The 14,761-nt window shown below is 32.8% G+C and overlaps 1 protein-coding gene across 1 annotated transcript; it reads right to left on the minus strand.

The window, feature by feature from the left end:
• Positions 1–4,900: 4,900 nt before the first annotated feature.
• LOC129940281 (uncharacterized) lies at positions 4,901–13,590 on the minus strand. Its single transcript, XM_056048569.1, has 3 exons — positions 13,199–13,590; positions 12,775–13,030; positions 4,901–5,435 (listed from the first exon to the last, which is right to left on the minus strand). The coding sequence occupies exons 1-3, from the start codon at positions 13,343–13,345 to the stop codon at positions 5,119–5,121; spliced, it is 720 nt and encodes a 239-aa protein (XP_055904544.1). The 5' UTR covers positions 13,346–13,590; the 3' UTR covers positions 4,901–5,118.
• Positions 13,591–14,761: the final 1,171 nt, after the last annotated feature.

Genomic DNA, 14,761 nt, shown 5'->3' on the forward strand with positions numbered 1-14,761 from the left:
GTAGATTCTGAAGTATTTTTGCACTTTTTATTTTTTGTGTTAATCAAACGAAAATGGTGTCATGTTCTTTTTTCAAAAATATTTTCGGTTTCAAAGAAGATTTTCCTGGAATAAATCCTTTCGATTGTTTAACGAAAATTTTGAGAAAATATTTATTGAAACAAGTGATGATTCGTCAAGTTCCAAAACATTGAAAATGACCCTCAACCGTTTCCGAAAAGAAATTGTTCCTGAATGAAATACGGACCATTGTCGCATGATAACAGAGACTTTGTAAAGGAAAATTAAGCATGACTTCCAATAGAAAATTTTCCATACATTAGATGTTAAAAATTTACTGAACTGTATTTATGTCAGAAAGTTTTTTGGCTTAGCATTAAAGTCTATAAAAAGAATTTGTAGACTCCATTTAATTTCACAGTTTTATCTTCCTAAGTCTTATTAAAATATTTAATATCAGCTACCAACAGAATTTAAAGAAAAGTATAGGACTTCGACTTTAACACTTTTATTGTTCTTTAAACTCTAAACAATGTGTGGAGTTTAATGTTAGTTTGTTCAAAAAAGGTTGACAAGATTTTTGTAGATAAATAAAACCGGAAAGAAGTTTTGATTTTTTTTCTGAAAGACGTTATACTCCCATATATTATTAATAAAAATGCAGAGAAATGGGTGGGGGTAACCCATAAAGTTAAATAAATTTGATATTTTTATTTAGCAAATTTAAGGACATTACAAATTATCAATCTCTAAGAAATTTTCAAAGATTTTGCCGTATTGGATCTAAGGTAACGTTATAAAACAAAAGCTGCTTCACGGAAGGGCAGTTAACTTCGGTTTGTCGTTTCGGATACAATTTCTATGTCGCTTATGACAATAATTCCAATAGACTGATTTTAATTTGACTTTTTGATTGTAAACTGTAAACAATTTAACTGTGTGCACAAGCCCCCAAACAAACTTCTCCATGGTCCCTAGCTAGATGTCTCCACTTTCGCACTCCAAGTTCCACTGCGCTGTCCCGAGGATGTGGATACAAAGACTTGTCAGACCAGAAAATTAATTGCGTTTCCATGCGTTCTACGTAACCCAGCCATCTCAGTCGTTAGACTTTTATCCTTCTGGCTAAACCTGTGCAGCCCGTACAGCTTTCCATCTTCTATTACACTCACTTATGAGACCGTCGATAACGTGAAGAACTTTTCTCTCAAAACTCTCGGACGGTTATATTATATTATATTAGTATATAGTATATTTTGCAGGACGGGTATGATAAGGGTCTTATATTGCAACACTAGTTGCTCGAGACAGTGCTTTACTACTCAAACAGCAGTTAGCAAGACTAATTCCTCTTTTGATGTGCTATTTTCTGTGTTCCTAGCGGAGCCTAGGTGGACAAAGCCGTTCACTTGTTCAAAGTTACGTCTGTCGAAGGTGACGATTTGACTGAGACGAGATGCAGGTATTTGTTTGATGACAGCATGTACTTTACTTTGCCTTCTTTAACCGCTTACCGCATTTTTGTCGTCTCTGCTTTCTATTGTTCTGATCCTCTGAGTCTGATGATGAACCCAAGAGTTCGTCCTCGCTCAGAAGGATCAAGTCTTCATCCTCAGTCTCCATTAAGGATGGACTGTCTATGACTTTTGTAGAGGGTGGAGTCGCGATTGGGGAGGGCATGGGTGCATCGTCACCCTCTGTTAGGAGAGAAGACGACCGCTAGTTCACCTTCGGTTGTTTTTGGAGGCCTGCTTTCCGCGTTAACCTCATCTTTTTTTGTGGATTCGAATTTTAATGGATTCGAAACCATAGAGCCCTCGTTTAGGGCTAGGAGCCAAGGATTCTTTATTGAGTACTACAATGGCACTCCTATGAAGACCCTTCACTTCCTCTAGCTTGGCTATCTTCCAGTTATGCGTCGGAAGGGACGGGTTACAAACTCTGATCATCTCGAGAATGTCGTCGATACCAGCAGGTTCGATTAGTATCCAAATGCTGGCTCTACAAACCATGAGTTTGAACTGGCCTTGATACCAATCCCTATCGCTTATGGAAGGAAGTGGTCCTGGAAGCTCCTCAAAATGCGCAAAAAGCCAACCAAGAGCTTAACCTTGACCAACTGCCAACGATCTTCGCGACGTCATTTAAACTGGATTGTTTCTTGATGGGATTGAGGGAAGTGCTGGTGTTGGCACCCGAGGCCGTTTTGGTGTCGGTGCGGCCCCCTCAAGAGACCTTTCTCTTTTGGACGTAGAGTCTTTATTGGATCTTGTTGTAGCAAGTATGCTTTTGGCCCATTCGACGCTAGCGGTTTGCTGCGGTGTCCTTTCAGCCCCCGATGAAGCACCAGAGGCCTTTAAGATTTTCGCCGCTTGCCGCCTTTGTCTGTAAAGGCTGCCAAGCTGCCACCCGATCCTGAAGAGATACCGGGCTCAACTCTCATTGTTTTTTTCATTTTTGTTTTTAGTTTTTGTTTTGTACATCTTGGTCCCACGAGATGCGAAGAGAAGAGGTGCATCTGGACAAAGATTCGCATGTACAGATAAGACTTGGTAATCCGGAGGTCGCCAGGTATCCGGATACTCCGTTAGAGACTAGGCTATTTTTGAATTGGGCCCCCAGCCAGGCTGATCATCGGCACGGGTCGTTTAAAACCCTAGATTCAGCCCAATAAAGATGAGAGGTGGTTGGGGAGGAAGAGAAAGGGTGAGGAGTCAGTTGATGTTAAATCATCATTCTGATATTTAAGGAAAAGATTGGATTCGGTAACAGCAATTCACTTAGGTTACCTAGAGTGAGAAGGAGCATAGTAGATAGGAGCGCTGCTAGGTGGGATGGGAGTTGATGACATAAACGTAGGCTGGTATGCCTTGTGTATGTGGGAATGGATGATGATTCTGGGAAGGTAGAGGGATAAGATTTGTAAGTGATGTTAAGCAAACTAATTCGTCTGTAGTTGGTGGAGGGTCTCCTTTTTTCAACTCAGGCGAACGATACTGAGGTTCCATTCATGGAGCATGCTTTCTTCCGACCATATTATACAGATAAATTGGTGCATGCTGCTAACAAAATTATCTCTTTTGAAGAGCTCGACATTCAGCCTTTTGCTCAATCGGCTTTACTAGACTTCAGCTTAGATGTGGTAATCTCTACTTCGTCTAAATAATCCCGGGAGACCGGGATTCTTGGCTTTCGTCGTCTATGGTGACCATCCTGCCTGACAGCGGCATTCGGTTCGTCGTCGCCTTTATACAGTCTGCAGAAGTGTTCCTTCCATATCCTCAGCATTGACTGCGATTCCACAATTATATTTCTACTTTCGTCTTTGCAGCCTTCGGTTCTAGGTTTAAGGACTTGTGAGTTCTGTTTAACCTGCTCATAACATCTTCGACCGCACGCTTATAATGCTCACTCTTTTTCTTTCTCAGTAGTCGGTGTTCCTCACTCGTCTTCTGCTGACCAAACCAGAAGTTTCTTGTTGGTGTCTACCCAGCACTTCAGAGGCGGCTTCTCTAATTGCATCGTGGCAATGTGCTACTGGTTCTCGATAGAGTGTTTTTGCTTGAGTGATTTCTTGCTATTAGAGCCGTTCGACGTTGTATCTAAGCTCAGCATCTCCCTGTTTCGCTGTCTGGAAACCCTTAGTTCTAATTTGGCTACAACGAGGTAGTGGATCAAGTCGATGTTAGCTCCTCGGAAAGTTCCGACATCCATGATGTTGAAAGTGTTTCTAGCTCTTCGATGGCAATATGGTTGACGGTAGATTGATCTGTTGTCTGGATGTTGAGGTTTAGAAAACGCATACTGGCCACCATGATTTTTCGCCCACATCAAAATCGATGAGCCTGAATTTGCTTTTGGAATTGTTGTCGCCCAGGCTTCTTTTCCTGATTGTTCCACCAAAGATGTCTTCCCTTCTTGACATTAAAATCACTCAGAACGTTTTGGACACCTAGTAAAAATTTTACACAAAATTTAGTTTAAATAATTTTTGACCAAAATTCTTACATGAATTTGTAATGTGTTTGTTTACTTTTTGCAACATTAAAAAAAAGTCAGAGGGTTGAGTTTTTTTTTAAATAATCGACTACACAAATATCATACATTTTGTACCCACTTACATTTTTCATGTTTTTAATAGTTATTTTAAAATCTGAAATAATTGAATTTTCTGGACCTGAATATTCAAATAAAATGTAAAAATATCGGTATAATTTTACCTGCCTCAAAATGTCCGACTTGGGATTCTGTTTTCTTCAGAAATGGGATATTTTAACTTAAAATAAAATATGAACACATTTTTTTACTGAATGTTTTATTTGTTTTCATAAAAACGTTGCTCTTAGGTTTAAACAGAAAAAGATTTTTAAATAACTTGAATTGTTTATAAATTATTAAATAAATAAAATATAAAAGAATGAATGACTATTACTTTAGTGTGAGACTGTTGATTATAAGTTATTATTTTCTATATTTTGAGAATTTATAATTTGTACTTATATAAAGATAAAAATAAAAATTAGTGTTTTATGAAAATAAAATAATTAAAGCAAAAGAAAAAGAAGAATAAGAAGTACAGTCAGAAGACGAAAGATACATGTATAGGTGAAAAGTAAAGAAGAAAAAGAAGAAGTCAACATTATTAAAGCTTTAAATTATATTGAAATTGAAGAAATTAAACTGTAGATATATTTAAGAGAAAAGTGGTTGTACTCGTAATTTAAATTCAACTCCAAAAAGCTACACTTGTGTGAATTATAAAAACAAAATAAAAACTTTTTTTCTTTCTTAAAAATTAAGTTTCACTTAAGATTAAAGCATTTTTAATAAATTAATAAAATTAATTATGTTCGCAATATATCAGCATTAAATAAAAATAAATAAAAACAAAACAAAAAAATTAATGAACAGGAAACAAAAAGAAACATGGCGCGTATATAATTTTTACCCTACGAAACAAAAAGTTTGTATATTTAAATATAAATAAATAAAATTTATTTTTTACATCTATTTGTTAATAAATAATATTGCATTTTTGTTTTCTCTACTGAATTAAATGTGAGTGTGAGTTTGAGTTTTGTTTTATTGTTTTGTTTTTTTTTTTTTTTTAATTTTTGTTTAATTAGATTTTTGGTATGCAGAATAAGCTAAGTTTTGAGCTTCTAGGGACCGCGCATAACTACCATGCTCTTCGTGGGCTGAGTAGTGTGGATGAGCAACAACCTCGTAGTTTTGGCTTGAGTTCTTCGATTCCAAAAGTTTCTTCACTCCAATGATTCCGGACAGCAGAAGTGCAATCTTACCAATAATCAAGGCCTTAAATGCGATCAGGGCCAAGAAACCGATAGCCAATGGCAATAGAGCGGCAGCCTTAAGTTTGAACAGCAGCAACAAAGGCATCAAATACTTCTTTGTCTTCTTCTTCTTGCCTCGAGCTAAACAAAAATAAATAAACAAAACAAAGACATAAGAAAATTATAATGATATATTTTTTTTGTTTTAATTCAACGTTATCAATTAGATGCGGATTATAGTAGCAGATTGTGCCCGTGATATGTGAGTCAAATGTGGAACGCAGCAAATTCACAAATAGGTGCACATACAGTAAACAACATGGTATGGAGCCTCATAATTGGAATCATTGGTAGTTGTATGTTCATTCTAAAACCGGGGACCATCGCATTGGCCATCAGGTGGTGACCAACAACAACAACAGCAACATCTACTGCCATCAGTGACCTACATTAAGCAAAAGCCGGAGTCTTGTGGCCGAATAGAGCTCTACCTGCTTTATGTACATGTTTTTGAAGTGAAGTGAGGAATTGGGTCTTGTTTTGTGGACTAAAATGCGGCACAGCAGCGGTGCATTCTTACGGGCATCATTTGTCGCCGTAATTTAAACTGGCATTCAACTAAGCGATTGTCACAGACTGTACGTAGGTATACATGCAACTAAGTACCGGCACGTTTTTGTTTGAGTTTTCCTCTATTTGCAACTTCAAACTTATAACCACATGAGTTGTGTGGGGTGTTTGTGGCAAGTTTTCACTCGTATACAATAATATCATCCATGGCACATGGCGAGAAAGTTGAATCTTCTTTTGGGACAAACGACAAACGACGACGACGACGAACGTAGTTAATGAAAACATCACCTTTATGGAATAATCTCTCCGTTTTATACGTAAATTAAAAAGTTGATCCATCTTTCTTATACTCGTACTCATACACAAAGTTTTTCGCCAGCGGTATGAATTTGTGTTGAGAACTTTTAAAGGGGTTAAATTTTTAAGTTTGTAAATATTCAAGGTCGTGTCTCTTAATAACTTTGATGTTTAACACCTTTGGGAAATCTAAAGTTATTTTTTAGGACACAAAGTTTCAATGTGTATCACAATGAATTTATTAAGAAGAAAGTTCTTAAGAAATTGAAGAATATGGACTTTGAAAAACGTGTAATACATTTAAATCTTAAATTTTGGTTTGAAAATATTTAAAAAATACATTTTTAACTTAGTGTATATGAAGACATATCAGATTTATTCCGTTTTTATCACACATTATATCATGAGATATTTCTTCGTAAAAAAACCTCATGATGTCAATTTTCCTGAACAGTAATTTAATATTTTTTTGTATTTATTGGAAAATATTTGAAATTCACGAAATTCTCATTTTCCTATACCCAGTTGTTCTTCTGATACTGAATTTATTCGAAACACAAAATTTATGTTCAAAGATTATTCAAAGAATTTCATATGCGGTAAGCTAATGTTAATAAAATATATTTCGAAGATATTTTGTAAAACGTGCGCTGAGTTGTAGTTTTCCTTCCAGAATATTTTAAAATTCGATTGTTTGTAAGAGCAACATGAAAGAAAGCTTTTGAAACTTTTTTTTCCACCCTATATGGAAGATTAATATACCTGAAGTATTATTGAAATATTTAGATGCTTAAAATATTTGTTTTTATTTTAAATTAAGAAATATAATTCTCTTGGGAAATTCTTCCTTTAAACCACAAAAATCAATTTAAAATACATCTTTTACAATCAGTATAAAAATAGCTAGAATTTTTACAGAAACGTAAGAAATTTTGTGTTAAAGTTCCATGGAGATGTGTGTAAAGTGCATTTCAATGTATATTGTTTTTGAAGTTTCGAAAGGCTTGTCTTCTGTTTGTTTCCGCTTATCCCACGTGCTATCTAGAGCCCTTTTGTACAACACATACATAGATACTTTACCCTCAAATAATAATGAGCTTTTTAGTATTTTCACCTCATGAAGTTGTTACTTCAACGCTCCAACTTGGAGCGCGAAACTGGAGACATCTAGCAAGGGACCGAGCTAAATGGAGAAGTTTTTTCGGTGAGGCCCTATTGAGAAGTTGTATATAAGAGCTTATAATTTCATCAAGTATTCTAAAAATCAGTTGAATTAGGCATACATTTTTATATAATTTTTAAAACTTCGAAAAGGGCTAACTTATAAAAAATGAAAACGTTTTCGAAAGATCAATCAAATTCTTCTAAAATATATTAATTAATTGGCTAGCGCAACAATCCGTTTGAGAATTAGGGCCTAGCGACTGACAACTCTCAACCATTCCTGTGTGCGAGTACTGTTGTCCGAAATGGAAGGGACCTACACTTTTAAGCCGAATCCGAACGGCAAATTTAAGATAGCACTTTTTCATGACAAGAATAACTCTTGGAGAATTTGTCAATTCCTCGCAAAATGCATTACCCGTGGATAAAACTTTTTTAGGTGGCACAAGCAGGGATCGAACCCAAGACCTCTCGCATGACAGTCCAAAGCACTAACTATCTTGCCACGGGTACTATTTTTATAAGCTTTTACGTAAAAACTTTTTAAAAATCAGATCAATAGTTTTCGAGTACTTTAAAAGTAAAAACTTGATCAATGAAAATTAAAAAAAAATAATCTTATCGAGGGTAAATGGTTTCAAAAATAAAAAGGTCTATATATTATTTAATTTCTACCATATTTACTATAAGCTCATTTTTGAGTAAAAATACATAATATATAAATAAAATTTTCAATGTTTTCAAACCTTCAAACCTTATGCAAGATTTTTTTAAAGCTTTTATATTTTCAAAATAAATGTCATCGTAATAAAAAAAAGAAAGATGCATTTTTGTAAATTTTACTACTACTAACACGAACGTTAAAACTTGAGGAAAATACTTAAATGGCAAAAGCTGTTAATAGAGGAGGTTGATTATATTAAAAAATAAATCAATTAAAATATTTGTATTATTATTTTATATTCGCCTTAGATCTAAATTTGTTCGAAATTCGTGGATTTTAATTTCTGTACATCTTTTACTGCTAAAGTTCAAAAACATTATGTTCCAAAATTTTACACTATGCCAATATTTTATTTCTAAACCTGATTTCCCATGCTTATGCTGCATAGCTTCAAATATTCTCTTTTTATCACTTGGCACAATATTTTCTTTTTGAACATTTTACTCTAGGTGTTGGTAATCCCTCTTTTTGCCATTCTCGGGTTTTATGAATCAAATGAATCTTGAAGGAAATTTGAGGTGTTAGCAGGACGCCAAGACACTTTTATTGTTTAACTCTTTCTTGTTCTTCGTTTCCCCAATACAATTTCTCATTTCTTGCAAACCGTATTGTTCTATTTCGAAAAATCAAGATTTTTGACTTGTTCGTGTTAAGCTTTAATTTTCATAAGTCAAAATATGTTCGGAGCTTGTTAATCATCAGTTGTATAATATTTCTATTGCCAACCAATAAAACAAAGCTATCTACGTTCATCATAACTTTTTTTAGTTTTCGCGTAAGATATACCATCTAAATTGTACACTGAGAGAGAAAAGAAGTGGACTAAGGAGGAAGCCTTGCTTCACTCTAGTTTGAAACTATTCTGATAATATATTACCATCCCATACAGCTTGGTGATTTCTGTTATGAAGCTGTTGTAGTATTTATTCATTTGTTTTCAAGAGTTTGTAAAATAATGGTGTCGAAAGCTCCTAATTTTTGGTTGGTTGTTTTTAGACTAAGACATTGCAATTGATTTTAAAAAATTAAGTCTATTTATATAAAAATAGCAAGAATAGCTTTAAATCCCAAATGATTCTCTTGGTCAGTTTACTAAATTGAGTTCTTAAAAGCATACAGACAACTCCTGGCTTAGTTAGTTTAAGATCAGATAGTTTCAAGTATCCTACGTATTGCCATAACTTAAACTAAGGGGCACGTTAAGTGTCCTAAATTAAAGTAGCTAACTTGGTCTTAGTTTCAACCAAATCTTGTTGTAAAATTCTAGAGAAACAGAACAAACTTTAAAAAAAGAACAATAAGAACTACTTAAATAAATGATGGTTGTTAAGACCTTGACTTTTGTTTCTTTTAAATCAAATCAATATATCCTTATTTGAATATAAAATCATTCGAGAGATATTGTGTGATTTTTTTTATGTTTTCTATTGGTCCAATAAAAATTGATATTTATACTTTTTTGTTTTCTTTTATGGATGTCATTTAAAGAGAAAGATATAAGATATAAGAACGACATAAACACACCAGTTGAATTACGAAAGTTACACAATTCGCATATACATTATCTATAAATAATAATATAAAATGAGAACTTTTATTCGAGCATGAAAAAGGATACAATCGTATAAATAAAATTGGATGACAACGCATGATTGAATTTTTGATATGAAAAAGAATATCTATTCTATATGATAATGTTCATACATATTATGTCACTATATGCCTTTATCAACATTTGAATAAGGAATTTATTTGTAAAGAAATTCGATTATTTAGTCATGAAAATTAGGGTGTTTACGTTCTTTTTTTCAATTTTTAATAATTCTGTATTCAAATTTACTTCGCTCAGGAATTTTTCAATTTTTTCTTAAAAAAAGGCTTAATTTTTGAAATGAAATTTGTAAAAGATTTTTGGGAAAATTTTGGAGAAGTTAAAAATTGGGTCCTTGTGACTTACAACTCTCAACCATTCCTATTTAAAATTCATTTCAGAGATGGAGGGGTCCTACAGTTTAATGCCAAATCCGTACGGCTAATTTTAGAAATCACTTTTCATGACAAGATTTACCCTTGGAGGATTTGTCAATTTCTCGCAGTACCCGTAAAAAAACAGTCAGCGATTGAACGCAAGACCTCAAGCCATAACCATCACTTCACGCGCACTTTATAACGACAGAAACAATATTCGATTTAAATTAAGAGATTCAAATCAACAATAAGTTGCGTTTAGAGTTTTTAAAGTTAAAACAACTGAAAGATCTACCCACCCTTATGTACTTTTTTATCAAGCGAAAGATTTTGAAATGTTTGATATGTCGTTCTGTGACACATTGACTCTTGTTTCGTATATTTATATTCAATCTTAAAGCTGCTTTCGTTTCAGAATTCAGCTGGAAAGCTTTAAAAAAATATTCAAAAGGTATATGTGAATAATTATGTATCGATTCAATGTGACTTCGTGATTTATTTGTTTTTCATTTTTTCCGCAACTTTTTTTTACAAAAAATCAAACTAAAAGGTTTTTTTAACCTTGAAAAAGAGTTTTTCTTTTGAGGTTACAATAATATTTTGATGATTGAAAACTCTCTCTGTAGATACTTTTTATCGTATGGATTGTAAAGGATTTTGTATAACCGTCAAAAAAGGAAATGTGTGTGTAAAACTATGCTGGTGTCATTGAATTTGCAGAATGTTATTGATTCGTGTGTCATCAGGAAAAATCTGCAAGCTTATGTTTACTCAAAGGTAAACTTTATCCGCAAAAAAAAACTGCAGAACTGATGTTATTTCACGCTCGAACTCGGATTTGTGAATATTGAATAACTTTAACTCAAGGTGTATGTATAAAAATGTAAAAGTTATTTGGCTTATTACATTTTTCATAAAAGCCACTAGAATGCAGTTGATTTAACAGAATGATTAAAAATGCAACAAAGTTTTAATATTCGTGACATTATTCAACATGCAGATTTAAGAGAATGGTGAAAATTTTCAGTTTTATTTTCGAATTTTTGGTGGTTTGAAGAAAAGGTAAATCGCCAGTAATTTTTCTTTTATATTTCCGAAATAATAAATTTAATAAATACTTCAAATTGTAATTGCGGTATTTTGTTTTCAAATTAATGGTAACAAAAATGTTTTGTGTTATGCAGAAAAGGTAAAAAGGTAAAAAGCAAAAATTGCAAATCGTCAACACAATTTAAAGAAAGAAAAATAAATATACACCAGAGTGCACTTCAAATTCTGTTTTCTAGTAATTTTTTTAAACCAAAAATGTGACTTACAAATTTCTTAGGCATTTAGGAACTAACGACTTTTGTATTTTTCTTAGATTGTGTAATTCAACAAATTTATTTGGCCCAAACGTTGGCTAATTTTTAAAATAATGTTAACATCTAGATAACAAGTACTTCTGATTGGTAAAGAATTTTTCAATGAAATTAAGTTGCAATATTTTAGAAAGATTAACATTTCTAGAGTTCAAACAATTCTCTGTCTCTATCAACGCAATACTAAGTTTTCATTGGGATTTTTAATATTAATACGGTTTTTAATATTAATTCGAAATGAAAGTTGTATGACCAATCTATAATTTGTCAAATTGAAAATTTTGAAATTTATTAAGTTTAAAAGAATATCGTGTATAGTGGTTGTAAATGTAAAGAAAATTTGTATCACTTTGAATATTATATGAATAAAATAAAAGTTTAATATGCAACAAAAATAGAGCTTTTAAAATCTGGTTTCACTCAAAAATAAAAAAATTAATTTTAATGGAAATCGGTAAGAATTAAATTGAAAAACAAACATTCTTTAAATCAAATAAAAATTTGGATTTCAATCTTTTGTTGTTAACATTTTTTTTTTAAATATCCAACTGATAGTTTTCTAAACAAAGAAGAAATCTTATAAAAATAGTTCTTTATGGTGGTAAAAAATTTATTTTCAATCCGAAAAACTTGAGAAAAACATTGACATTAAACATAATTCATCTTTTACACAATAATGTCGTTAAATTTTGTTAAAGCTTGACACAAAATAAAAAGTAGGATTAATTTATTGTTAAAATATAAATGGTGCACCTAATTGGTTTCACGTCCCGAATATGGCAAAAGAAGAAACTTTAATAAATGGAAAGTTATAAGTGCGGCTAGTGTCATCAATAAATTAAAATCATTAAAATTGAAAGTCTTATAAAAAGTATGACCAATTTTAGACTTTTCGAACAAATGGAACTCATATTTTAGTTATTGTTCAACGATTAAAATACGTTTTTTAAATGTAATTTTTTTTTGAGCTGAAAATACTTTCCTTAAGAAAAATGTCCATCTTTAATATAAAATTAAGATTTCCAACACAACAAAATATTCAAAGATGGATGAAACTCTAAATTAAAGTTGAAGTCACCCGACCTTATTTCCAAGTTCGTACTTAAATTGGACACGATAGAAATAAATTATTTTATTCAATTATAAAGATGCATTATTTTTTCTTATGGCGAAAATCCACCTAAGACCCAGTTGAACTAAGGTAAATAGCCGCCTTACAAATTTACAATTTAACGTTTAATTCAAACTACTTCAAAGTTATTCCTAAGCATACCATCATCATAATCATATTCAAATAAATATACGTTCAAGCACTTGAAACATGCATTTGCATTTCATGGTCTGCATTATCTGCATTGATTGATATTTACATAGTTAATAAGAGTATACTCACATTCTTCTAGAGATCTTTGCATATCCTCAATGGATTCCTTGGGAACTTTGAATTGCAGAGTGTGTGTACCGAAGAATCTGGCAATACGCTCCACCAACAACGAATCAACTTCACTTTCCCTGGCCTCAGGCTCATTTGGTAGGTCAACATCGTTCAAGGAGCGACCCTGTGGAATGTCATCGGTTTTAATCAATTGAATTCCCTCTGTGAGCTTAACATCACCATCTTCAGTGTCGAAATATTGCAGAGCACGTTCCTAGGGATGAGAAATCAAAATAACAATTCATAAATTATGTACGAACATTTTTTTCATTTTTCCAAAGAAAAAGGATAGTTTTGTGGTTTTTAAGAGTATTATTTTAAATTTTCTAAGGACACTGATTTTTATTTTTTTTCTCTGAAGGAACACTTAAAAAAAACCTACCTTTATGCACAATATCATTGATTTATCACCACAATCTTTGACCATTTTCAATGCACTTGCCAATAGATTGTCACCTTCGTTCGAAGTTTCGGCTGCTGTGGAGACAGCCGCCGCAAGGGCAAGGAGACACACTATTTTTGGGAACATTTTCTTTTTCAATTAACCACCACAAAATCATTCACTATAAAGGCACTTAATTTTTTGTTTTTATTTTTATTTTTTATTCAAAAAACACACAAAATGCGATATCCTCGAATATAATCCGTTCTCTTTAATTGAGCTGTGAAGCCTCCTGCTGAGCAATGCAAGAAAAGGCTGTGGATGTGATGCGATGGGAGGCTATTGTGGGCAGACAGAAAGCAACCGGTAGACTGTGGCAAGAAACTAATGTTGATCGAGTTTTATTCAGTCAGTGTGGGCTCCGACAGTATGGCCTTAGAATTTAAATTAACTATGTGAATCGAAACGAAGACGTGCGTCTTGGGGCTTTGCGGGTTCGACTCGACGACAACCATTTATGCCCGCGTCATCGGAGTCACATCCACATGCCATCATGCATGCTGGTTGTGGCTTAACAATATTTCTATACTCACGCATATTGCTCGCAACACGTCGTTGTTGCGCTGCACAGGCACACACATGGAGTAAGATCACTGCCACAGCACAACTGATGCAAGTAAGAGCCTCAAGTTCGCAGCATTTTTTTTTTTAATTAAACGCCATCATCGACAAGTTGCATTGCATTTTAGGCTTATAGAATCAGAGAAGGTAGATTACACCAGGATAACAATTTACAAGATTTATTAAAATGTTCATTAAGTCGAACAAATATTTTATTCATATTGAACTAAATCTTTTGAAACCGTAAAAAAGAAGTAATACCCGTGTTTTGGTGTAAAATCTATCAATAGTATAGTAGGATTTTACGCGAATAAGAAGAATGGTACGATTGATATTTCATTTGTATCTCAATGTCTGTGTTCGTTGAGTAATTGTGCATTTGGAATCATATGTTTTCGATTGGAGAAAAAATCAATTTGTTACTGTTGATATTATTTAGTTTTGTTAATGAAAATGAACTAAATGGGCTTATTTTGCTATAGAAAACAATATAAAATATAATTAAGTTTATTAATTTAGATTTAATAAATCTTTTTGGTGTTTCCACTACAGAAGAAAATTTAAAAAATGATTAAGTTTGACAGCACTTTCTAAAATTCAAATGGTGTTTTGATGTTTCTCATGAAGTGCAAGTGAGATAGTTTGATTCCTATTAAACAATGAAGAACTAAATAGTTCAGCACCATACGATATACGATGAAGATTAAAATAGATTAATTCCTTTTAACGTTTTATTTAATCATGATTAAGAAGTTGTAGATACCTTCGCACAATTTGACCTGAGGCAAATCAATCATTTTCAGAATTCTTGTAATAATATACTTGATTTGGTTTTCGTTGATTCTGAATTGTGCGACTCTATTGTTCCCCTTTTCAACAATACAATACATCATGTTGCACTCAGCTTACATTTAGAATTTTATAATTTTTTCTCACCTGAGA

Source organism: Eupeodes corollae, chromosome 1 (assembly GCF_945859685.1).
Source record: "Eupeodes corollae chromosome 1, idEupCoro1.1, whole genome shotgun sequence".
Taxonomy (NCBI): Eukaryota; Metazoa; Arthropoda; class Insecta; order Diptera; family Syrphidae; genus Eupeodes; species Eupeodes corollae.